A 26,033-nucleotide genomic window follows, 5' to 3' on the forward strand; every position below is an offset into this window, starting at 1 on the left:
TTGCAGGCCCCGAGGTATGTGGTTTCTGTGTTTTAGAAGCACTTTGTTTCATAATACAATCATTCCCAGTGAGCTTGCTGGCCAGCTGCAGGGGAATCGATGCTTCTGTTAATTGATTGTAACCCTCATAAATCACAGAGGAACTCAGAATTAAACCTCCTTCTTCTGGCAGCGTAGAGTGCCACCTCTGGGGTGAGGGGATTGGCCTAGAATTGGTGGTGAGCTTGAGGGGCTGAACCTTTGGGGACCTTGTTGGGGACAGGCCTGGAAGGCATTGAGGACTGGAGTAGTGGTCTGGTAGGAAGTAGATGTCAGAATTCCTTGTTGTCATGCCCTTGGTTCTGGAGTTGTATGGAATAGTACACCCTGGGCTGGGGTGTTCCTCAGAGCACCTGGAGGTGACAGGCCTGTGATTTTGCCTATCTGTTGGGGTACCCTAGAACAGAGCTTTGGTGATCAGGGAGGCTGGTGTCTGAGGCCTTGCTCAGCTTTCTCTACTTCTTGAATGAGGACTGTTTGATGTGGGGGACCGGCATGTAGGAGCTGAGGAAGGGGTAGCAGGCTTTAATCTCTACAACATCTGGCAGATGCAGAGGGCTGCCGCAGCCAGCGCAGGCCCAGGGAGCCATCCTCCTGACTCCCTCATCCCTAGCCTGCTCTGTAAACCCAGGAAAATCCCACTATCAGCGGTGGCCCTTCCCTAGTCCAAGCTATACAATAAAGGATCAGCTGGCAGATTTTGGGGGGGGGGTCCTGTCCTAGGATTTTGGGCTCTGAGCAGCCTCTTGAGGTCACAGTGCCCACAAGGGGACTCTGTAACAGGTTTGGGCATATTTATCAGTATGGAAATCTGGGGTCCCCTCTCTCCATCACCACTCAGAGCTGTTGTCTCAGGTCATACCACCAGGCACTGTCACTAGAAGAGAGGTCTGGGGGGTGTAGCATGTGGCAGACACAGTGGACTTTGTTTTAGAACTAATAAAGGTGAGGGGTAGTGATTAAGTGGCTGTGGGCAAGGTCGCCCCTCCCAGAACTCCGGTGAATGTCCATCTTCACCCGACAATGAAGATGTGCAGGCTACAGATGAAGGAGGGCCCCTCCTGATCACAGAGCTGAAGGGCGGGGCCAGGCCTGCTTTGCCTGCACAGGAGAGCCGGAGGAGCAGTCTAACTGCCACATTTGTTGAGGGTGGGTGTGAAGAAGAGCCACGATTCTAGGCCAGGCTGAATGGGTCCTAAGAAAGGCACCTGGGCAGTGGAATCCCACCGGGGTGACTTTGGGGGTCTCCGGCCCTCCCCGTCACTTTCCATGCTGCCCTGCTGGAGTCCACCTGTCCAGGTTGGTGAGGGTTCACACTGCTCTCTTTCATCTAAACACCAAAAGAGGGTTCGAGAAGGAAGTGAAATACACTCCCATTGGAACCAAAGGCTCATGGTCTCTGCTGCAGCTGGAGGAAGTTCTGCCCTGCCGATGGCCTTGTGAGGACTGCATGGTTGTTGTTGCCAAGGAGACTCTTTAGAACAGTTGTGGCTTTTGCCACCTGCGCTGGGGGTGGTCGTACCTCAAGGGCTTCAGTCTGTAGCAGCCTGATCAGATCATTTCTTCAGCCCTGACCTTACTGAGTGTGGGCCCTCCTGAGTGGCATGGCACATTCCGGCCTGTCTCAGATCTTCTTTGTAGCACCTCCTTGGAGGGGTGAGAAGTGTCTCTCTCTGTCTCTGTCTCTGTCTCTCTCTCTCTCATTTATCCCAGGCCTTCAGCTGTCTATGTAGCTGAGGGTGACTTTGAACTTCTGATCTCTTGCCTCCACCTCCCCAGCGTTAAGAGTTACAGGCCTGTCCCTGTGCCCAGTTTATGTGGTACTGGAGGTCAAACCCCGGGCCTGTGTATACGAGGTGAACACTCTACTGATTGAGCCTCAGCCCCCTTTTTCTTTCCTACCTGGGCGTTTCCCATCACAGATCTGGTTTCTGAAGCTTGAGACTCTGCTTTTACTGCCATTGTGGAAAAGTGCCTCAGCATGAGAAGCCTAATTGTGTATTATTTGAAAATAGAAAGTGCTGTGCAAATGTTAAGTCCAGTTTAATAATAGTGATGCCAAGTGGTTTTGTTTTGAATGACTTGAACTTGTTAAGTCCAACAGATGCCACGGCACTATTTAAAGCCCATGCTGGCGATATGTTTTATGCAAAAACGGCTTGTTGTAGAATTGCTGAATCCTCCAAAAGTTCAGTGTTTCTCAGCTGAGCCTTCCTTCCTCTTAGGGGTAGGGTGTCTGCTTCAATGGGGGGAAGAGCATGTCAGCAGGACTGGGGAGGTGGCACAGAGGTAGAGCACTTGCCTAGCATGTGCAAAGCCACAGATTCAATCCTTAGTAAGCACCTACTGTATACCGAGGTGTCGTCATCTGCCTCAGCTTGAATCCTCGATGTAACTCTGCTTCTGGGAGAGGTTCTCTCACCCTCCCAAGGTCACACCGCTGCAGTGGGAAGCCAGGCTAGCTGTCTAGACTGTCTGGCTCAAAGCTTCACTGTTCCCAATAATCTAAATGATGCGTCCCGTCACCAGCTGAACTGGAAGGTCAGCTGGTCCCTCTGCCCCCCAAAGAGCACCATTGTGTAGGGTAACACTTGAGTTCAGTCAGGGGAATCAGCTGGAGAAGACTTTCCTACCCAGAGGAACCTGACACGCCAAAGTTCTTTGTTCAGCAGATGGTGGTTGGTTTGCGTCGTACGGTAACTGGATGAGGTGACTGCAAGCCGTAGGGCAGAAGACAACCGACATTTCATTTATTTTCTCCCAGGTCTAGGGGCTTACGTCTGAAGCTGGGTGCCCTCCCTGGGCTCTGGGTAGGTCCTAGCTTAAGCCTGCATCACTTTAGGGCCCACCTGTCCCTCGGCTTTTGCTGGGAGATACACAGAAACACCCATTTAACCCAGATTAGCACCCACAGACCAACTAAGTCCGTCCGAGTCCAGCGTGGGCTGGGTATAGGAGGAACAAGGGTGACTCCGATGGCTGCATCATCGAAAAGGCCATGTCAGCATGTGTGACAGCTCACAGAAACTACAACCCTGGAGTCCCTACCCCCCAGTCAGCCTTTCCCTCCTCTCCACTCTTGCATCCCTGAGACCATGGTCAGGAGCAAGAATGGCTGGAGGCTCAGATGAGGGTCTGATGACGTCTCTCTCACAAGGAAACGTTCAAAGGATGGCTATGTGAGGGTCTTGTGCTGTTGGCCACAAGGGCTCTTATTTCAAGATGACATCACTCCACTGTACCTCATCTGTCCTCACGTGCTTCTGCCCGCCTCCCCATGTTGTCACAAGGCCTCCTGACAAGGACCTTAGTTATTGGATTTAGTGTTACCCCTAATCCAGCACGACCTCATCTTCCCAATTGCAAAGACCTTATTCCCAAGTGGGGCACATTCCAAGTTGTATGAGGATGTGAGTTTGGGGAGATGCTACTCAGCCTACCACTACACACCTAAGCTGGCAGGGTTGGGCTCTGTATATGAAAGCCACCCTGCCCTGAGGACTCAGGACTCTGCTGGGGATCCCAAGCAGGCTCTGTAGCATGGGAAATGGTGGGGTTCTGTGGGGGCAGATGGAGAGATACCTACAGGGAGGTGGCTCTGTGGTGGTGAGGTGGGGTCGATTTCACACCTGCTAGAATGCCCAACTGGTCCTTGTGTGAGCTGCTTGGCCCTTTCCAATCCTATGAACCCCTAATTCTGACAGGAGTGCTAGGGCATTTCTTCCAGTTACTTTAGGCCTGGGTTAAATCCCCAGTATCATATAAACCAGGTGCGGTGTACATGCCTGCAATCCCAGCATCCGGGGGGAGCAAAGCAGCAGTCATCCGACAGAGGTGCTGTCCTGTCCCTTACTGGTGTAGAGGACAGACCCAATCTGTCTTTGGAACTTCCTTAGTGTTTTGTCATTCTCTGCTCCTTCTCAGGTGGAGGGAAGAAAGGAAGCTGGTCAGACATGGCAGTTTGCTACCTGGGTCGGCGATTGTGCCTTCTCTGATAGGCAGGTTGCCCAGCCTATAAGAGGTGAGGTTTGCGTGCCCAGGCAGAGCTTAGGTTGGAAAGACCTTTTGTATACTTTCCATGCTGGGTATCTGTGCAGACCAAGTACCTGAACAGGAATAAACAATAAATAGAGCGTAAGCAGCTGTGTGTGTGTGTGTGTGTGTGTGTGTGTGTGTGTGTGTGTGTGTGCAAAATCGTCAAGCCAGAAGGTGAGGTGAGAATCAGAGCAAGGGATGTGAAAGTATTGAAAACAAGGGCTTCCTGGAGAAGGCCCCAGGCTGAGCCTGACGGGAAGATGCGGCCAGCAGAATGGGATCCATCTCAATAGCAGCTTGTGCAATGAGATAAATACTGGGTATAACAACTAATACAATTCCCAGCACACTGGCCAGTAATCAACAAGGAAATAAATTCTCCGGGAATCAAAGTGGCCCCACACTGATGGAGAGTAATAAAAGTTTTAACATCTGCAGCCAAAACTCTTTCAAGATCCAGGGAAGTGGGCTGGGGATGTGGCTCAGTTGGTGGGATGCCTGCCTAGCCCCGAGTTCCATCCCCAGTGCCCCATGGACCTGACATGGTGGTGCATGTCTGTAATCCCAGCATTTGGGAGGGGGAGGCAGGAGGATCAGAAGTGCAAGGTTATCCTCCACTACATAGTAAATTTGGGACCAACCTGGGCTGCATGAGAGTGTCTCAGAATCATAAAAGGGAGTTGGGGGTAGACAGGGGGACCGAAGAGACAGCATCATGGTAAGAGCCCTTGCTGCTCAGTCGTGAGGACTAGAGTTCAGACCTTTGCACCCAGGCTGGGCTGCTCACAAATACCAGTAACTCCAGTTCCTAGGATCTAATGCCTCTGGTCTCTGCACACATGTGCATACACTCACACGGAAATATACACACATAAAAAATAAATCTTAGCCAGGCGGTGGTGGTGCACGCCTTTAATCCCAGCACTTGGGAGACAGGGCAGATGGATCTCTGTGAGTTCAAGGCCACCCTGGGCTACAAAGTGAGTTCCAGGACAGGCTCCAAAGCTACACAGAGAAACCCTGTCTCAAAAAAAACAAATAAAATAAAGCAAAACAAAACAAAACAAAAATCTTAGTTTGTCTTACTGATTTGAGACATGGTCTTACTCTGTAGCCCTGGCTAACTTGGAACTCACTGTAGTAGACTAGGCTGATATTGGATTTACAGTGATCTGCCTGTCTCTGCCTTCTGAGTGTTGGGATTAAAGGCATGTGCCACCACAACACCAAATAATATAAACCTTAAAACCTGAGTAAGGGGGATGGGTCTGGAGAGATGGCTCAGCAGTAAGAGCACTTGCTGTTCTTGTTCCTATGTCAAAAGCTTGTGACATGCCTATCATCCCAGCCCTGGGGAGGCAGAGACAAGAGGATCCCTAGAACTTGCTTCCCAGCCCAGTTAGCCAATCAGGAAGCTGTGGTGAGCAACACTTCCTCAGACTATAAGATGGAGAGCAGTAGAGGATGACACCAATCAACTACGCCCCCCCTCCCCCCACCAAGAATGTGTCCTCAGGAAACCAGTGTTAGTTCACTGGCGGGTTTCCAGGTTGCTGGGAGTGGAATGTGCCTTGGCGGGATGCAGGGTGAAGCCTTTGGTCAGGAAAAGGCCTCTGTCATGCAGGGGTTCCTGGGCTCATCATCCAGGGGCTTGGCAGAAGATGGAAGTCTGTCTTCTTCAGTCCCAGATGCAGTGTCTTACATACTCCGCACACAGTAAACACACCTGGTTCCTGCAGAAATGGGCTTTCCTGCTGTGTGCAAGGTGTGAGTCGATGGAGTTGCACACACTCAGCTCCACCCCAGCTTGTTTCCACCGTAGTCTCCTGCTGAATGTCCTAGGCCATGGGAAGGCCACATGGCTGTTCATGGGCTCACCTCTGGCTCTCCCCTCCCCTCTAGGCTCACCCCTGGGGCTGGCCTTATTGAGAGGATCCAGGCCATTGCCCAGAATGTGTCTGACATCGCTGTGAAGGTGGACCAGATCCTACGCCACAGCCTGATTCTGCATAGCAAGGGTGCGTCGTGGCCAGGACACTGCCCTGTGTCCCCAGAGGCCAATGCCCAGCTGGATAGGGCAGAGCCTCCAGGCGGTCCCATTCCTCTGGTAATGCTTGCCTGGTTCTTGGGGGTCCTACTTGAGGCTCTCAACAGAGGGACCTGGTCCACCCCACCCCGGCCTGCCTGAGGGTTGGAGGACAGAGTGAGTCCCTCAGTTCCAAGAGTAAGGCTACCATTCCTTTTAGTTTGGGAAAAGCTGGAGGCTCCTGCCCAGCTGCTGTCCTCAGGAAAAGCAAGGGTATATTTGGTGGGGAGCCTGGGGCGGGTCCATCCAGGGAGTCGCTGTGGAGCTGTTTATAAGAGCCTGCTGCTCTGAGCCTGGAGGAGGCCGAGTATACGAGGAGGGTAGCTCAGACTCCAGGACTGCAGGGTGAAAGAAACCTCAGGTAGAGGGGCAGGGACAACCACTGCTCTGTCCTACCACAGACCACTCCACCTTGCTCTGTCTATGTGGCTACTTCCAGACCCCAGTGCCTCAGGAAGCCATCCTCTTTTTTTGTTTGTTTGTTTGTTTTGTTTTGTTTTTACAGTGTCTGAAGGTCGGAGGGACCAGTGTGAAGCACCCAGTGACCCCAAGTTTCCTGACTGCTCAGGGAAAGTGGAGGTGAGGCCTAGGGCATCCTGAGGCAGGATGCAGACAAGTGGAGGCTCCTCCTCAGGGCTCTGCCCAGTCCAGCTCAGCTCTGGATTTCTGTGCCAGCTGGGCTCTTTGTTGACCAGGTCCCTAGCCTAGCACAAGCTGGTGGTGACCAAACTCAGAGAAATGCTTTTTCCACTGAGCCTACCACCTGGTCAACCAGTCACCTTCAGGGCTCCGGCACTTTCTCGTAGCTAAGTGTGTGCTGCCGCCTAGAGTCTCGTTCTGACACCCTGACAGGAATGAGCTTCAGTCGCTCTGGTTTGGGTCCTCCTTACCCAACTTGTGACTGGTTGGACCAAGGGCCCCTCCTGCCTGCCTCCAGGGGCCACTTCTGAGTGCACATTGTCCCTGTATTCAGAGAGCCAATCCACAGCCTTAAAGCCAGCTCTCCTCTGCCTCTGAACCTATAAGGGTGGGGGGCAACAAACCCCATCCGTAGGGAGCACATGGGGACCACAGTGGAAAGAACTTATCTGGCCCTGGCCCCCATGGGGATGCTTTATGATCCTGGTCTCTAATTAAGGTGACAAAGACAAGGGGGACATGGGCTGTGGCTGCTGAACCTCCTGGATCTTTGCTTGGCCCCTTTATGTCTTGGGTCTCGGCCCCTCTTCTGTGAGGCCTTGGGGAAAGTGACCCACCTCATTTTCTGGTCTTCAGTGGCAGAGGGCACCCTGGTCCAGTTGTATGTCTATACTCTTGTACTGCGTCTTTAGGGTGGGGCATGCCTCACAGCTTCTGCACAGCCTGGAAGATATTGGGGTCCCTGGGGCTGGGGGAGCCTATGGGATGGTTTGTGGGTAGGTTGCAGGCTGCCTGCCCAGGCCTGATCTTCTTCACAGTGGATGCGTGCCCGCTGGACCTCTGACCCGTGCTATGCCTTCTTTGGAGTGGATGGCACAGAGTGCTCCTTCCTCATCTACCTCAGTGAGGTTGAATGGTTCTGCCCCCCACTGCCCTGGAGGAACCAGACAGCTTCCCAGACAGCCCCCAAGGCCCTCCCCAAAGTCCAGGTAGGCCTTGGAAGTGGATATCCACAGGCACGGTGGGAGGGAACCTCAGTCCTGCCACCCCCCTCATGGAATGGGGCTCCCAGCTGAGAGTCCCCAGCTCACCTTCTGTGGAATCCTGTAGGGGCGGGGAACTCCCTGGAGTCCTGGAGTCATCCCTTAATGGGTTAGAATAACAGCAATAATAGCTGTCAGGCACTGAATGCTTTCTGCTCTAGGGACACTGTATTTGTCCTTCTGCGGATATAGTTAATGGATGAAGACTCACGGGCCTAGAGAGTTAACAGGTTCAAGGCATCATTGACTGTGGTACCATTGAAAGGCAGCCCAGTCCCTGGTGATTCAGAGCTGACCAGATCCCCAAGAGGACACAGGGCAGATGGTTAATGGGAGCTGGGCTGGGTGAGTACTGGAAAGAGAGAGAGGAGCCCCTGCCCTGATGCTGGAGCAGGTACCCACCTTACAGTAGGTAGCAGCCTCCATCTTGGGAGAGCAGGGGACAGGATGGTGAGGGTATGGTTGGGTATTGAGAGAACTGACATGTGGCCCCAACCCAGGCAGTGTTCCGGAGCAACCTGTCCCACCTCCTGGAGCTGATGGGTAGTGGGAAGGAGTCCCTCATCTTCATGAAAAAGCGAACCAGGCGGTTCACCACCCAGTGGACCAAGGCTGCCAAGCACCTGGCACAGAAGCTGGGCGACATCCGGAGGGACCAGAAACAGGTGTGTCATCCTCTCAGGGAGTGCTTGGACAAAATGCTCATAGCACAGGGGCTCTAGGTGGGCACGGGCATGAGGTTCCAAGTAGATAAAAAATTCTAAGTGGGAATGAGTGTAGGGTTCTAACTGGGTGTGGTTCATGTTCTCAAACCAAAGGCATTAGATTCAGATGCAGGACTTGCAGGTGATAGGGCCAGGGTAGCTGGTGGAGCCCCTGACCCGTTCCCAGGCTGGGGCAGGTTGATCAGTCCCTGGAGGTCCTGCATCCTTGGGACATTTATATCATATCAGTTAGAATAGGAGTCTGGGAATAACAGACTGAGGAAGGTTTGTTGTCCCATTTGTCCATCCGTCTGTCCATCTGTCCACCTTTCCATCTATCCATGTAATAGAGAGTTGCACGCTTGTCATCTCCCTCTCTGTCTTTCAGAGTCCTTGTCATTTCATAAAACTCTGTCTTATCTGTGTGTACTGTTTGTCCGTCTGCACAGTAAGCTCCATGAGGAAATCACACAACCACCTTGTTGACCTACAGCCCCACTGTTCTGTGTCTAAAAGCAGCCAACCAGGCCTGGCCTGAGACCCTGTGTGCTGTGGGTGGTCTTCTGGGTGTCCCTGGGGCTGGGGTGGACGGACCCAAGAGCTGCAGCTACTGCTCACCTCCTGTGTCCTCCTCACTCAGATCCTTGTCCACATCGGCTTCCTGACAGAGGAGTCTGGGGACGTGTTCAGCCCAAGGGTGCTGAAAGGCGGGCCTCTGGGGGAGATGGTGCAGTGGGCTGACATCCTGGCTGCTCTCTATGTGCTGGGCCATAGTCTCCGCATCACAGTCTCCTTGAAGGAGCTTCAGAGGTGAGTACCCAGAGAACCATTCACATCCTGCTGGGGTGGGGGATGAAGGAGAGCCTGGACAGCCGGCAGCTTTCTGTCAGATGCTGACCCTCCCTGGTTCCCTCCACCTGCTTGTCTGGTTCCCACTCTCTTCCCTGTAGATGCCTGTTTGTATTTAGAATGCATAGAGGAAGTATGTCTGTTTAGCGCTGCTCCGCAGGCTCCTGACCTCTTCTAGGACTGACCCTAGGGTTCTGAGTTTATGCTCAGAGGCTAATGCATAGTGTCTTGAGAGAGGAGCTCCACAAACATGTAGGATCCCTCCACCTGCCTTCCTGGTGGGCTGGGCACAGTCTCCAGGGAGTCTGTTCTGGAGCTGGGCCCATTGGTGGGCCTATGAGGGTGCTAGGATTGGTGGGTAGTGCTGACTCTCCCAGTGCTGGGCTTGTCAGGGTCCTTCTAGCACGGCGAGACATAGATACACCCCACCCTGTGCTTGTTGGGGAGGAGGATCTAAAAGATTGTGAAAATTTGGGGGGAGATATGGGGAGCAAGAGTATGTTGGATACCAAGGGATTGAAGTGTGTGTGTGTGTGTGTGTGTGTGTGTGTGTGTGTGTGTGAAAGAGAGAGAGAGAGAGAGAGAGAGAGAGAGAGAGAGAGAGAGAGAGAGAGGGAGAGAGAGAATCAGATAGGCAGTCAGCAGACAGAGGAATAGTGAAGGGTAGGAAGGAGCCTATGAGTGTGTTAAAGTTGTGTGTATTGTCTGATATCCTGTTGGGGTAATGTTTTTTAACCATTCATTTGTTGGATGCAGATATCTATATCTACATCTGTTTATCTGTCTATCTGTCTATCTATCTATCTATCTATCTATCTATGCCTTTTCTGGCTTTTTTATATTTCTGTGTGGCATTGGATACATACAAAGGCACCTCTAAAATGTGTACTAATGAAGTTATGATGCACCCACGATGCTGTGGCCATTCACCTGAGATGGAGAAAATGCCAAGGACCCATGTCCAGCTAGACCATCCTCAGCCACCCTTTACCTACTCCACAGGAAACCTGTAACTCGACTCTATCTCATGAGTCAGTCTCATTGAATCAGGGGGATGAGGAGGCGGGGACTGGGCTGTATTATTGAGGCACTAAAATGAGCCAGTGGTTTGGGGTGTTCATCCCCATGGCCTGAACATTCTTTATGGTAATGCTCTTACCTCCAGCAGGTATAGTAAGCATGAAAAAGTGTCTCCGAAGAGAGTGACAGGGACAAAGGTAGACCAGCTGTGGAGGGAGAAAGATGGCAGGGACCAGAGTGGTGCCGTGTGTGTGTGTGTGTGTGTGTGTGTGTGTGTGTGTGTGTGTGTGTGTGTGTGTGTATACATGAATGAGCTGCTAGGAAGCCCCTGCATGGGGGCTGCTGCCCAAGAACCACAGAACTAAAAGGGCCAGCGGGGAGCTGTCCCGGAGCCCTGGTGCTGAACTCACAGACTGATTCTGGAGGTGGGGAGGCAGACAGCAGTCTCTTCTGTGGGTATCTGTGGCAATTTGGTGTGTAGGCCACCTCAGTGCTGACACATGCCTGCTCACCACCCACCAGTGCCTTCTATCTGCACCGTGCCCACTTTTCTCTCTCAGGCAGAGCTCCGGGGTGTGCCCATTAGGATGCTTCAACCATCAGCTTTTTTTTCCCCCAGAGCTGGGGACTGAACTCAGGGCCTTGCGCTACTGAGCTAAATCCCCAAACCGATGATCAGCTTTTGCAGGTAATGAAATGATCTCTCTCCGGCTAGGAGGCTTCTATAGGAAAGCCACATGGTTCGTGGAAACAGGAGGAGGACCAGTGACCCAGGGCCAGAGTCTCAGGCCACGTGGCATTAGCAGTCTGGTGGAAGTTCAGGCACCCTGGGTTGCAATGGGACAAATATGGAGGGTGCCCAGGGACTCTTATCCCAGGCTCTGGCCTCCAAAGACCCTTGGGAGCAGGGACATCCCATCCGGTTCACCCACACCTCACCCTGCTCATATGGAGTCACATTTACCAGACAGGGCACTCAGCCTGATCCTCCTTTCTTGACACACCAGGATCTGTGTCAGAGGAGCCTTCCTCACCCTCTTCCCTGAGGGATGGGAGAGTATCTTCTGCACACCCTCACAGAACCATCAGTCTACAGTCCTGCTGGAGGGGAGCAGAGACACCGCAGGGCTCTCCTCTCCCAGATCCCACTCTGAGCCCTTCCCTGCCCAGAGCCAACTCCTCTGTTCACTTCAGGAATCGGGTGCTGAGCCTGAGGCCGGTGTCCATTGCCCATCCATGGCCAGAGCAGGGACTGTGGGGTTTCTGGACTTGGGAGGTGCTGATAAACAGTAACATGATTGAGCAATGTTCTCCTGTAGCCAATCCTCTGCTACTCACATGCACTCGTCTGTGCACACACACACACTGTCCCCACATGAACTTATATGTGTAACACTCACATGCATAACATGAATGTATACATGTAACCCCCACAGTCACACACATGAATTTATGCATGTAACGCACTCACATATATGAACTATGTAACATTCATGTGCATATACATGCATGAACTTATGCATATAGTGCACTTGCACACACATGAATCTATGTGTGTAACATCCATATCACATGTGCATGTAACATCCACATTTACACAATGCACTTATGGGACACCCACATGCATAAACATGAATGTTCTTGCATATACAGTGCACATTATTCATATACATGCACATATGTACCACAGCATGAAGACCACACGTACCCCTTATATGGGTATGTATATGCTCATACTTACTCACACACATGTGCACACAGATCCATATAGCCTCTGCTCTCATATGCACATGTATGACATGTACCTGTGCATGCTCACATGTGCATTTGTATGCTCATGCATGTGCAACACACACACACACACACCCCCTCCCAACACCTCACCAGAAACTCAGTCTTTTCCCCTAGGCTTCACTTCCTGCCAGGCATCTGAGGTTCTCATTTCCTGCAGGAGCCTTAGCTGCTCAGAGAGTTGGTGGGCCTGGCTGTGCCTGAATGCCCTGGCCTTGTCCCCTGAGGGATGTAAGTGTGAATGAGCATCTTACTCTGACAGGGTAGATGGGTGTAAATAGCCCAGCCTCTCCTGGGATATCCTTAGGAAGATGCTTTCAAAACCTATTACCAGATATGATTGGAAAACAACTAAGAGTCAAAACACAAACAAAACTGCCTTCCCAGGGGATTTCCACCACAAGGTCAGCAGCCTGTGCTCAGGGAAGGGCTCCAGCCCTGGCTGCAGCAGACCCCTGCTTGCTTTGAGCATACACTAGTACGAGGTCTCCACTCTGTTTTGGTTTTTCAAGACAGAGTTTCTCTGTGTAGCTTTGCACCTTTCCTGGAACTGGCTTTGGAGACCAGGCTGGCCTCGAACTAACAGAGATCCACCTGGCTCTGCCTCCCGAGTGCTGGGACTAAAGGCGTGTGCCACCAACGCCCGGCCGAGGTCTCCACTCTTGACATCCTGGTTCAGTGGCTTTCCAGCCAAGAGTTGCAAAGCTCAGAGCTGTGGCTTTTCTCAGTGACCTCCCTCAGTGCTGTGAGGCTGGGAAACCGTAGAACGGGGCTGGCTTTGTCTGGCTTGTGCAAAGGCCTGTCCTCCGTGTACCTAGGTCAGGGCCAGGGGATGGGTCAGAACCTTGACAGATTTGTAGAAGTGTGAGGGCTCCTCCTGAGGTCCACTCATGCCTGGAGGCTCTCAGGATCCCCTTGGCTGCATGGGCTGACACAGTAGGGGTGAGACCCGCATGGGAGATTAGGACAAGGAGGAACCTAGCTTGTTAGTTTTATCAAGTTGATACAACCTAGAGTTACCTGAGAAGGAACCTCCCCCCAGGAGTTCCCCAGATGGGCTTCCCTCAGTGACGGAGAGTGACCTCAAGTGTAAGTGAAACAAACCCTTTCCTCCCCAAGTGGCTTCTGGCCATGTTGTGTATCACAGCAACAGAAAAAGTAATTACACCACGCTGGAGGTGACCCAAGAAAGGAGGCCTCTGGTGTCCTTTTCAGAAGGCTGGCTCAGAACTTGTGGCCCCACACTTTGGTAGATATACAGGCCTTTTTTTTTTTTTTTTTCCACTGTAATTGGAGGGAAGATTGACAGGTGTAAAACCAGATGGATGCTGAGTTGTGGTCCTCAGTACACACCCTGTCCCTCTGTCACTGTAGAAACACAGGCCTTTCATGGCAAAGGATGGTTGAGTACAGTGTGGGATGTGCTGGGTTTCTCTAACATGTGGCAGCAAAGGCATGATGCTAAGTGGCTTCAACAAGAGGGTCTTCCTTGTGGCACTGGGGCCCGGAAGTCTGAGATCTGCTGTTGTAGGCTGAGTCCCCCTGAGCCCTCAAGGAAGGGTCTGTTATGGGCTGCTCTGGAGCCTGGGTTGCTTGGCTCAGTGTTGGTGTGTGTATATACCAGCTTTACCCCTGCTTCACCTCTTCTGTGCATGTGTGCCACTATCCAAACCTCCCCATCACAAGGACTCAGTGCTGGCTGAATGTGGGGGTTCACACCTGAGATCCCAGCACTCAGGAGAGGGGAATTGCCATGAGTTTGAGGCTAGCCTAGGCCACAGAATATGACCCTGTGATAGTTACTTGTAATTGTCAACTTAATACAGCCTCAAATCCCAAGGGGTTGTCTAGATAAGCTTGGCTTGTAGGCATGTCTGTGGGAGGTTGTCTTGATTACCTTAGCTGGTGTGAGAAGACCCAGCCCATTGCAGGTGGTACCATTCCCTAGGCAGGGAGTCCTGGAAGAATAAGAGACTGGGTAAAGATAGAGAGAACTTACTGAGTACAAAGCATTTGTGCATCCATTCTCTCTGCTCTTGGCTGTATGTGGACAGCCACTTCAAGGTCCTGCCTTGACTTCCCCACAATGGTGGACAATACCTGGAATTGCAGGCAAACAAACCCCTCCTCCCCGGGCTGTTTTTTGTCAGGGTATGTTTATCATAGCAACAGACGTAAGGCTAGGGCAGATGCTGACCAAAATAACCTTTAGAAACGTGTGCGGGTGTTTTGCCTGAGTGTATGTCTGTGCACCACATGTGTTCCTGGTGTCCATAGATGCCAGAAAAGAACACTGGATTCTCTGGAACTGGAGTTACAGATGGTTGTGAGCTGCCATGTGGATGCTAGGAATTGGACGTGGCTTCTCTTCGAGAGCAACCAGTGCTCTTAACCACGGGGCCATCTCTCCAGATCAGGCTACATGCTGAGAAAATGGGGGGTAGGGGTGGGGGTCAGTATGCAACATGTGAACTTTGTCGGGGGTCGGGACAAGGCAACCTGTAACAGTATAGCCAACCTTGATGGGACCAGGGCAGAAACCACGGGAGGATGGGGTAGGAGGCGTGGTCACCCGTTAGCCCTGCACCAGCAGCAGGGGATGGGGAGGTGATGGCCATTGCATTCTGAACGCTCCTTGTCTGCAACCAGGCCCTGTGTGGGGCAGGCATCAGGACAAGGCATGGCTTGTGCGCTGGTTGTAGCTCATTCACAGATGTTCTGCCAGGTGTCTCATCCACTGACTATCAAGAAGTCTGGATGGATGAGCCAGCTTTTCTCTGTCCCTCGTGTTTTGGCGTTTTAATTAACCAGCTCACTGGAGGGATGTCTAGGGCAGTGTGCAGAATCCACATTTGGCTCTGGTGCCTCAAGATATTTCTAGATGAGGGAGGTGGTGTGCAAGAACAATGCCCTGTGATAAGTGCGCAGTGAGGTGGCGTCAGACCCCCAGCCCTTGCTCCTGTGGAGCGTGCACAGGGAAGCAGATGTGAGGCCAGGGACTCTGTTCCATGATGCATCCTGAGCCGTTGTCTTGAAGGCCTGTCTCTACGGTGGATGTTTGAAAGGGAGGCCTCACCCTTCCTCCCTGTGGAGAATTGGCAGTGCCCATCAATTTCATTTGCATAATTCCAAGCATTAATAGTGCATGGCATGAGGAAAAACGGCGGGGTTCTTCCTCCATCCATGAGTGAAATTGGGTTTAGGAGAAAATTGGTTGACTTAACTGGCAAAGGATGGAAGCTTGAAAGGGGGGCATTTAAACCAGGAAGCTGAGGAGGGAGAACTCAAGGCTGTCAGTGTGCAGCCAGGCAGAGAGTTGAACTCCAGCCCAGGGACATTTGCTCACAGGTCCCTGGGAATGTCAGAAGCAGGGACCACATCTTGTTTGTCTTGTGCAGCCTGGCTTGGCCAGCTGTGCCTGTCAGACTTCTCTTTACCATGACAGATACTTGAGAGTAGCACTTTAAAAGGAAGGGTGATTTATTTTTAGCTTATGATGTATGAGGATTCAGTCCAGGGTCCACTGGATCCATTGCTTTGGGCATGAGGTGAGGCAGGGATAATGGCATGGTAGCAGTGCATAGCCAAGGCTGGGGCATGAGGCAGAGAGAATGTGGTAGCAGTCTAGGGAGCAGAGAGTAAGACATAAGGGGCTGGGGAGCCAGCTCAGTGGGTGAAGTACTTGCAGGGTGAGTATGAGGACCAGAGTTGGATCCCTGGAGCTCAGAGCTAGGGAGCCTGCCTGTGATCCCAGTGCTCAGGAGGTGATGACACAGTCCCTGGGGCAAGCTGGCTGGCTGTGCTGATGAGCTCCATTTTCAAGGAGAGGCTCTACCTCAATTTATAAAGTGGAGAGGATGCCAGGCATTGTGGCACACACCTTTAGTCCCAGCACTCGGGAGGTAGAGGAAAGTGGATCTCTGAGTTCAAGGCCAGCCTGGTCTACAAAGTGAGTTCCAGGACAGCCAGGGCTACACAGAGAAACTCTGTGTGAAAAACAAAAATACAAAATAAAAAAAAAAAAATTGAAGGTAATGAAGGAAGACACCTAATGTCAACTTCTGGCTTCCACACACACATACGTGCATGTGTGTACACATGCGTGCACGAATCCACTCTCAAATATGCACAAGATATCCTGTAAGGCATGCTGCCAATTATCCACTTCTTTCAACCAGGCTCTTCCTCCTAAACATCCTACCACCTCCCAAAATAGCACCTCCCGTGGAGAACCAGTCCTTCAGACCAGAGGCTGTGGGGGATACCTCCTACTAAGCCATAGCATTGACGGTGGCAGGTTCTGGGGTTTGAACCTGTACAGATCTACGACTGCTCTGAGCCAATGGAATGTGGCCCAGCTGTTCATCAGCAGATAGAACCAGAGCCAGGCAATTGACAACAGTGATCCGGTGGGGGTGCCGTTCTCTGAGGGGAGGTGTGGTGTGTCAACTTGACACCATCCAGAATTGCCTGTGAGGGGAGTCTCAATGAGGGATTGTCTAGATTAGATTAGTCTGTGGATGTACCTGTGGGAGATTATTTTGATTATGTTAGCTGAGTTGGGAAGACCCGCCCACTGTGGGTGGCATCATTTCCTAGGCAAGGCATCCTGTGCTGTATGAGAGTGCAGAAAGCAAGCTGAGCACAGCACGAACTCATGGATTCACTGCCCTCTGCTCTGGACTATAGATGTGATGACTAGCTGCTTTAAGTTCCTGCCTTGACTTCCCCACAGGCAAGGGCTATAACCTGGGACTGCAGGCCTCATAAACGCTCACTCCCTTAAGCTGCCTTTGTCAGGGTATTTTATTTCAGAAACAGAAATGAGACTAAAATGGAGGGTGTCCTCAGAGTCTACCTTCATGAATAGGAGACTTGCTCATTGCAGTCACATGAATGACCTTTGGAGGTGGGTCCCCAGGATGGTATCAGTGACTTTGTAAGGAAAGGAGGAGAGATCAGAGTTAGCAGACTTGCTGTCTCACTAGGTGGCACCCATGTAAAAAAGCCATGTCTATGTCCTTTAACCCTAGTGCTGTGGGGGATAGAGGCCGAGGGACCACTGGGTCTTGTTAGCCACCAGCCTTGTTCCAGGCCCGGTGAAAGACTATCTCAAGGGAATAGGGACAGTGATACAGCATAACACCTGGCCTCCTCTGGTCTCCCCATGCACACAGGTACATGTACCTGCACATAAGTGTATGTGTGTATGTGTGTATGTGTGTGTGTGTACCATACACACACATGCACACACAGCCAGTAAGAAACCAGAGGTGGGATGTACATCTCTAAGCATATTACTTGGAGATGAGGTAGAAGGATAGCTAATTCAGGGCCAGCCTGACTACATGCCAACACCTTGTCAGAAGATAATCAAGGAAAAGAAAACACACTGTATTAGGTTACTGTTGCTGTGATGAAACACCAGGACCAAAAGCAATCTGTGGAGGACAGAGTTTGCTTGGCTTACTCTTCCACATCATAGTTCATTGCTGAGGAAAGTCAGGACAGGAACTCAAGCAGGGCAGGAACCTGGAGGCAGGAACTGAAGCAGAGGCCATGGAGGGAGGCTGCTTACTGGCTTGCTCCTCATGGCTTGCTCAGCCTGCTTCCTTATAGAACCCAGGACCACCAGCCCAGAGTGGCATCACCCCCATCAATCACTAATTAACAAAATGCCCTACAGGCCTGCCCACAGCTGATCTTATGGATGCATTTTCTTAATTGAGGTCCCTCCTCTCAGGTGATTTTAGCTTATGTCAAATTGACATAAAACTGTTGAACACATACACAAAATAAAAGTCATGTAAGAAGGAGACAGAAAGGTGTAAAAGGAATTTGGCGACGTGGGTGCCGTTGCCATGTAGAATGAGGTATTTTGGTTGAGTTGTTAGCACAGAATACAGTGTGAGAAGACAGTTGGTTAACAGTGACCGGGTGGCCTCTTCTCCGACCTTGGCTCTAACAGGGATTAAAGAGGGAGTGGGCGGTGCCAGGATGAGAGTTGAATGAAGGAGGGAGAGAGAATTCGAAATGCCACAGATGGGGTCCTCAGATCGTAGGCAAATATTGCCTGTGGTTCTGAAGGCTGGAAGCTTGGTGAGGCTTAGGTCCTTTGAGCTGGCCCAGCCCCGGGCCTGCTGTGGGACTTCGGTGTCCTGGCTTACAGGTGACTCCTTCCTTGGGCTCATCTTCTTCCCTCTTTACTGGGAACACCAGTCATGCTAGATTAGGGCTCCACTCAGCAACCCCATCTTAGCATTGATTCCCATCTGCTAAGACCCCTTCCCCAATACCATCATAACCATGGGAACGGAGACAGACTCTGTCAGACGGTGTGCTGGCTAGTTATGCAAGGTGGGAGAAGTTGAGTTATGTCTTAATGCTGTGTGAGAGCCCATAGGGTTGGGGGGTGTTGAAGACCTAAGGCTGGCTCAGGGTAACCCTAGGGGACAGCCCAAGACAGACAGGAGAGAAAAGAGAAGGAACCTAGTATTGGGGGTCAGACAGGTCCAGGGATGGGGACCAGGGTCCTGAGCATCACCTGTGATGACTTCCGTTTTATTTTGAGACAAGATGGGAGAGATTTTGTGGCAGTGCGTGGAGGGTTGGGAGAAGCAGGGAGGACAGAGGAGACTGTCCTGGCGGCCTGTCACCACACTCAGTATGTTTTTCTGTAAAACAAAATTAAGCCAAATATGGTCAATATGAGGTTGGAGCCAGGCTGAGTAGCGGAGGTGCGCTATTTGTGAACTTGTATTATTGTCTATAATTTTCTGGGTGCTTCAGATATTTTCTAATACATAAGTACATGGGGCGGGAAAAGGGTGATAAGCCTGCTCAAGGACTTCACACTTCCTGTCTACACGGTGCCCCGCCCCCAAGAGGAGGCGTGGCTATCTCTGAGCCAGTTGGGTTTGTGTCCCTCTCCAGATTTCCCTCATTGCTTAGGCTCTGTCCTCCATCCTGAGCCTCTAGTGATGGGTGGTGCCTGCCAGGTCCCTGGCTGGCACTGCCCACTCTCCCTGCCTGGGGACCATGGTGGGACATTCCCCTGTGCCACCTGCACAAGCTTTGGCAACAATTGGACACTGGATCCCACCCACCAGGCCCACTCAGCCTTTCTCCAGGACCTGGTCCTGGTCGCAGCTCTTCATCTTCTTCCTGACCTAGAATAGAAGCTTCCTCGTGAAGCCATCTCCTTCCCTTCCTTGGTGTTCAGAGCCTGAGGCTCTCAGATAGAGTTCCATGCTTTTTGGGCCCACCACATGCAGGGCAGGGAAGTTCTGTCAGGTGGGAAGGAGGAGGGAGGGGATGAACTAAGAGCCCTTAGGAAAGTGTCACCCACTGAAGAGGGCCAGCCTGGGGCTGGTGGAGGTGTTTACTAGATAGCAGGGGTAACCCCCAGCACACCTCCCCACCTTCTCAGCCTGTAGGGCAGCAGAAACATCATTTCCCAGGAGCCAGGCTGTGCTTCCCCCCACATTTCAGGGGGAGATTCCCAGCCTCCTGGCTGGTCTCACTGGGAATACTCTCAGACTGCTGTTTTCAGCCCAAATCTCCTGCAGGAAGTCTTGTTCTGGGGTTGGAAGCAGAGCTCTGCCATCTTTGTGTATCCCGAGACCTCCAAACAGACTGATCCTCAGGAAGGCTTTGTGGGACAACACGGGCTCATGAGAGCCCTTGGGACGTGATGTTTACCTGAGAGAGTAAAGAGAAAACAGCCCAATGCTAGAACCTGCCTGAGAAAGGGCCCCTAGGGGCCAGCCTGGGCATCAAGAGCTACAATGGGTCTCCCCTGGGATAATGACCACTGAGGGCTGCTGAGACAGTCTGTTCTGCTTCTTGGCAATGTGGTGTGGGTGAGAGAGTGTGATCGTGCTCAACAGTAACACAGCTGGGTTATATAAACCTGCCATTCCTCACTTCTTCCCAGAGCCGTGGCGGCAGCAGCTCGCTTGCTGGAGGGGTGAGCGTCTGGTTTCCTGAACTCTCCTGGGAGAGCCACAGTCCTATTATTAGCCTTGAGCTTGCTTACCAGCAAGAAACATGGGGGAAGAAGGGGTTAGCCTCAGACAACCCACTCGCCATGTCTGCCCAGCCCTGAAAGATGTTGCTTCCTCAGTTCCCCATTTGCATCCCTTGGCCATGGCCACAGGGTGAAGGGGCACCTGGGTAGCTCTGAACCCGTCTCTATGCTTGGTTTTCTCTGAGCCGCTCATTCCATGGGAACCTGGTAGTTCTCCTTGGCTGTGGTCCAGGACTCTGAGAACACCTGTGCATGCTGTGGGGTATCCAAGGACACCTGCCTTTCCAGAAGGTGGGAACTGGGGGTAAGCGCATTGGGGTGGTATCAGAAGCCCTATATATTAGACAAAGGGTGACCAACCCTGCTGGCAGTAAATTATAACTCCCCATTAGCAATCCCCCCGCTTTCTAAGAAGCTAGATAAAATCCCAGTTAGGTCTCCATGTTGCTTCTCTGTGCTTCCTGATGCCCTGGGATAGGGACAATGACCCGCGGTAGTGACAGATCATGGGAGAGGGAAGGGCAAAGCCAATGATGCTAAAGTGATCTGCCCCCAGGAGAGACAGAACATCCAAGGCTGCCTGGTCACATGTTCCCAGCAGTGCAGCACATCTGAGGAAGCCGAGGATCCCTGGGTCCCCTTTGGCACTGGAGCCAAAGGTATTTGAGCACTTTGTAGGAAATTGTTTTAGTTAGGTCCCTCCTACACACAGAGAGAGAGGGAGGGAGGGAGGGAGGGAGGGAGGGAGGGAGAGAGAGAGAGAGAGAGAGAGAGAGAGAGAGAGAGAGAGAGAATAGTTTATCCCCAAATCTGAGTAGTACCTTGAGAGATTATTTCTAGCCAGGGACCAAAGGCACAGAGAGAAATAAAGTGGAGGGTTTTTAGCATAGGAGAGACAGTGGAGATTCGTCTGAGCAACAGTATAGAAACAGAGGCCCGACAGCAAGGGGATGTAGGGTCCTGTGCAAGGTCGCCCAGCAGCCTTGTGTGGGGAGCTCATGTCCACAGAAGGTTTTCATTGGACCAGGATCCAGCATATTGCTTCCTACTCTGCTTCATCCTACTCTGATCTTTTGGCAGAAAGTGAGGGAGGGTTAGGGTTAGATTTTACCCTGTGCTATCTGCAACCAGCTGGGACTCCCAGGCAGGTTGAGGCTCCAGTGCCTCTGGGAGGCAGACTCCTGGGAACTGAGCATATGGAGGGGGTGGCTGTTTTAATTATTGTAAAATGCACATCACATAAAATGTGTTGTCTTAACTACTTTACAGGGCACAGTCTGATGACTTCATGTCTCCTTGCAAAATTAAAACTGTCCTCACTCTACTGTTGATCCTTCCTCCAGAATCCAGCATTGTGTGTGCACATGCACATGTGTGTGCATGTGTATGATTACCTGCATGCGTGTATGCGTGCTAGCCAAAGTGTATATGTGCAGGGGCCAGAGGACCATGTTCAGTGTCTGCTATCTATCACGTCAATTTTTTTCTTTAAAGAGATTTATTTTTTTATTATTTTTAGGGGTGTGTGTGTGTGTGTGTGTGTGTGTGTGTGTGTGTGTGAACTCAGGTGCTTGCTGAGACCAGAAGCATGGGATCCCCATGGATCTGGAGTTACAGGCTGTTGGTAGCCATCCAATGTGGATGCTGGGAACCAAACTCAGTTTCTCTGCAAAAGCAGTACGTACTCTTAACTGCTGAGCCATCTTTCCACCTTACTTTTTCAGACAAAGTCTCTTGATTTACTTAGAGCTCCTGGAATCATCCTGCCTCTACCCTCAAGAGCTGGGGTTTCAAGCTTGTGTTGCCATGTTCAATTTAAAAAAAAAACTTACTTATTTATATTTTATATTTTATGAGTGTTTTGCATGTATGTCTGCACACCACATGCATGCTTGGTGCCCATAGAAACCAGAAGGCATTACATATCCTAGAATAGGAGTTACAGATGGTTGTGAGCTACCTTGTGGGTGCTGGGAACTGAACACAAGTCCTCTGAAAGAATGAGTGCTCTTAACCACTGAGCCATATCTCCAGGCCCCATGTGAAGCTTTTATGTAGGTTCTGGGGTTACAAGCTCCGGTCCTTGGCAGGTGCTTCAATCACTGAGCCGTCTCTCAAGCCTGTCCCTTGTTTCTCAGTGGGACCTGGAGCTAACTGGTTAGGCTAGGCTGTCTGGCTAGAGAGCCTCAGGGACCCCCTCTCTCTCCTCACCAGCACTGATTATCTATGCACACTGCCACATCTGGCTTTTCACGTGGGTGCTGGGGAACAGACTCGGTTTCTCTTGCTTGTGAGGCTACTGATAGCTGTCTCTGTTGTCCAGGTTGCTGCTTTTCTGGGTGGATTGCTTTGTATTGAGCACAGAGGTGGAGGGACCCAGGTGACATGTAAGAGTGTTCCATGTCCTTGGGCAACCAGCCTATCTCCTCTCTCTCTCTCTCGTGTGTGTATGTGTGTGCATGTGTGTGTGTGTGTGTGTGTGTGTGTGTGTGTGTGTGTGTGTGGTGTGTGTGTGGTGTGTGTGTGTGTGTGTGTGTGTGTGTGTGGTGTGTGTGTGTGTGTGTTGTGTGTGTGTGTGGTGTGTGTGTGTGGTGTGTGTGTGTGTGTGGTGTGTGTGTGTGTGGTGTGTGTGGTGTGTGTGTGTGTAAGTGTGTGTGTAAGTGTGTGTGAGTGTGTGTGTGAGTGTGTGTAAGTGTGTGGTGTGTGTAAGTGTGTGTAAGTGTGTGTGTAAGTGTTGTGTGTGTAAGTGTGTGTGTGTAAGTGTGTGTGTGTGTAAGTGTGTGTGTGTGTAAGTGTGTGTGTGTAAGTGAGAGGACAATTTGCTCAAGTCAGTATTCCACCACCATGTGGTTCTGAGGATCAAATTCAGGCCATCAGTTTTGGCAGCAAGTCTTTGATCTGCTGAGCTGTCTCATGGGCCCCTCTGTGTAGATCCACCCAGGGGTCCAGGGGCGTCTCTCTGGCCACCAGGTTTGGCAGTTCTAAAAACTTCCAGTGGGGTGACCTTTCCTCAGGAAGCTCCAAGATCTTGTTCTGTGACTCTGGGTCTGTGGACTGAGAGCTGGTACTAGTGACAAGAGGCATCAGGACAGTCCTCTGGCTGGGACAGCATGCATCCTCCCAAGCCACCTCTGGCTGGAGACTGCCAGGCTGGCGTTTTCTCAATTCAGGCGGCAGCCCCAGCCAACCACTCCGTGTAAAATCGCCCATAAAAGTGCACTTGAATTACAGGCCGTAAACCTACAACCCCCTGAGTAGCTGACCTTTCTGCTCCCTGGAGCTCAGGTGCCCTTGGAAGCAATGAAGCTCTGCCTGCCTTCCTCGGGGCATCAGCAGAAGGTGAAAACCTTCCTTCCCTGGACAGGAGGCTGCAGCTTCTCACTCCCTCCTCCCAGAAAAAGGCACAAGGGGACGGTATGCTCCTTCTCCCTGTCTGTCTACTGTGCTTCTTCAGCTGCACACTGGGCCCTGGTGCCCAAGGGCCGAGGGGCTTCCCGTTGCCTTCGGAAGCTTGGGCAGAGCTTACTGAAGGCTATTTAGAATTACAGTAGTCACCGTGCACTAGTTTAAATAAAATAAGCGTGAGGACCTGAGTTCGGATCCCAGAACCCATGTAAAAAGCAATATTTGGCACACTCCCAGAGACGTTTCCATGGTGTCTGTCTAGTCAAGGTGTCACGTGACTTTAAACCCAGCACTGGGGAAGCAGAGGCAGGTGGATCTTTGAAAATTCAAGACTAATCTAGTCTACATAGAGTTCCAGGTCAGCCAGGCCTACATAGTGAGACCCTGTCTCAACAAAACAAAACCAAGGAAATCCAGGAATAGGGTGATGCATGCTGCCTTCTGCTCACCAGGTTCTCTGGAGGTCTGCAGCAGTGAGGCTCCTTTGTGGAGTGTTGGCTTTACATCAGCAGTTTGGGGAAGAAGAGAAGGGTACAGCAGAGATGCCCTGCGTAGTAGAGATGATGGTTCAGCACTGAAAAACACCACCAAATATTTCATGAAGTCTCCGGCTGGGAACTGCTTTCGGTGTTACAGCTCATGGGCCCATTCTCCATCACCGGTTGGCTCAGGAGATCCTTGCCTGAGAAGCCTGTGTTCTGTGATACCTGGGGGTCCTGGGAAAGTAGCCCCCAGAGGAGAGGAGGTACAAGACAGAGGCTGTGTGGCCAGATTGAAGGTTTTATATATAAGAATGAGGTCATTAGGGTGTTGCTTTCCTGGCTCCACAGCACAGTTTCTGGCATTAGGGAACACATGGTTGGGGGGCAGCTCAGCAAGGCAGGTTGCTGGCTCCACCCTTCATGTTGTCATACCCTGTAGGGACAGACCCACCGCTGAAGCCACCATATCCATCAGTAACCCCAACCCTGGCATCTTTTCTGTGTAATCTTGTGGGCAGATGCCATCTACATCACTGAAAAAGGGCCACTGGGGATGGTTTGTCCAGAGGACAGTGTGCACCAGCCCCTCCCCCAGCCTCGGCTGAGAATGTGCTGAGCATGCACAGACGGTACAGTGCATTTTGGGCTGGTACTTTTCCACCTGGCTTGAATTATTTCAGAGAGCCCAAGACACAATCAGGCAATGGATCAGTCATGATTCTGTGTCTTTAATGAATCTGTCCTTGTCAGAACCCATCACCTCCCTGGCCCCAGGTTGCTTATGGTGTGGGCTCCCAGGAGGCCTTGGGACCTTTTCCAGCACCCTAGCATCTGAGGTACAACCAAAGGAGGTATTGTCCTGTTCCTGCAGGCAGCCAATGGCCTGGCAGAGGCAAAGTGTGGGACATCTAGCTCACTAAAAGACTACTTTGCACCCCTAGGAGCTGAGACGGGAAGATGCTCTTAGCATCCTTGGCCTATTTGGACATGGTCCTCCTTGCTCTCAATACCCAAGCAGCTCCCAGCAGCTGGACCTGATGCCTGTTCTGTCTGCTCATACCCCCTCCCTCCCCAGGCCACTCACCCTGCCTGGAGCTCTCACGATTTGAGGACCACAAGTCTCATGAGGCAAAAGGCCTGCACCCTGTAATAGCCTACAAAGTGTGTGTTAAACAGGCGGGCCGGAGGTGGGTGATGATGCATGTACCAAACAGCCACAGCACCGAGCTTGGCGTTTCTTTCAGCCCAGGGCTTTCTACTCTGGCACAGTATAAGGCAAAGGTGGAGGGGCCATGGGTAACAGTGGCTCACTTCCCATCTCACCCTGGGGCTCAGTGCAGACTCACTGAGTGCTAGAGTATGAGGCCTACAGGGGAGAAACCAGGGAGCTTCCCAGTCAGTTCCGAAGGGGCCCGGAATGGGGACAATAGTTTCACAGACAAAGAGCTGAGTCCTTAACAATGCCGAATGGGCAGCTGCGGTAGCTGTGCCAAGGCTTAGAGCCTTCTCCAGGGAGACCACTGAGCAGATGGTTGTTCTAGAAGAAGCCACAAGGTCATGCCCTTCAGGCTTCACTGAGATGAGATGACTGATACCCAGGCTCCTGCCAGACAACAGAGGACTGCCACTCGTTTCTGGGCCACTAGAGGCAGCCCTGTTCCAAGCCAAAACCTTTGTGTTTGTAAAGTGCCATGCCCAGGCAGGCCCCTGGCCCTAGGGCACTCAGTGCTATGGCTGGCTGGAGCAGGGAGGGGGTCCCAGAGGCCTGCAGGAGCTGGGTCATGACGTTTGGAATCCTTGGCACTGAGTGAACACTGAAGGGACTCTGAGGACTTTGGCTCACACTTCCAGCACTCTGTGAAACAGACTTGTTCTGTGAGCAAACTCAGCCATGTTGGAGTTACAGAAACC

At 51.7% G+C, this 26,033-nt stretch overlaps 1 protein-coding gene across 2 annotated transcripts in view; it reads left to right on the forward strand.

Annotated features, from left to right (window-relative positions):
* The window catches only part of Mgat5b (alpha-1,6-mannosylglycoprotein 6-beta-N-acetylglucosaminyltransferase B), a 68,623-nt gene that overhangs the window by 20,670 nt on the left and 21,920 nt on the right, over positions 1 to 26,033 (forward strand). For both annotated transcript variants that reach the window (XM_036195386.1, XM_036195385.1), the window contains exons 4-8: positions 5,977 to 6,092; positions 6,666 to 6,739; positions 7,618 to 7,788; positions 8,343 to 8,507; positions 9,187 to 9,356. In XM_036195386.1, coding sequence (XP_036051279.1) covers positions 5,977 to 6,092; positions 6,666 to 6,739; positions 7,618 to 7,788; positions 8,343 to 8,507; positions 9,187 to 9,356 — 696 coding nt within the window. The remainder of the gene's footprint in view (positions 1 to 5,976; positions 6,093 to 6,665; positions 6,740 to 7,617; positions 7,789 to 8,342; positions 8,508 to 9,186; positions 9,357 to 26,033) is intronic.

The sequence above is a fragment of the Onychomys torridus genome, chromosome 8 (genome assembly GCF_903995425.1).
Source record: "Onychomys torridus chromosome 8, mOncTor1.1, whole genome shotgun sequence".
Taxonomy (NCBI): domain Eukaryota; kingdom Metazoa; phylum Chordata; class Mammalia; order Rodentia; family Cricetidae; genus Onychomys; species Onychomys torridus.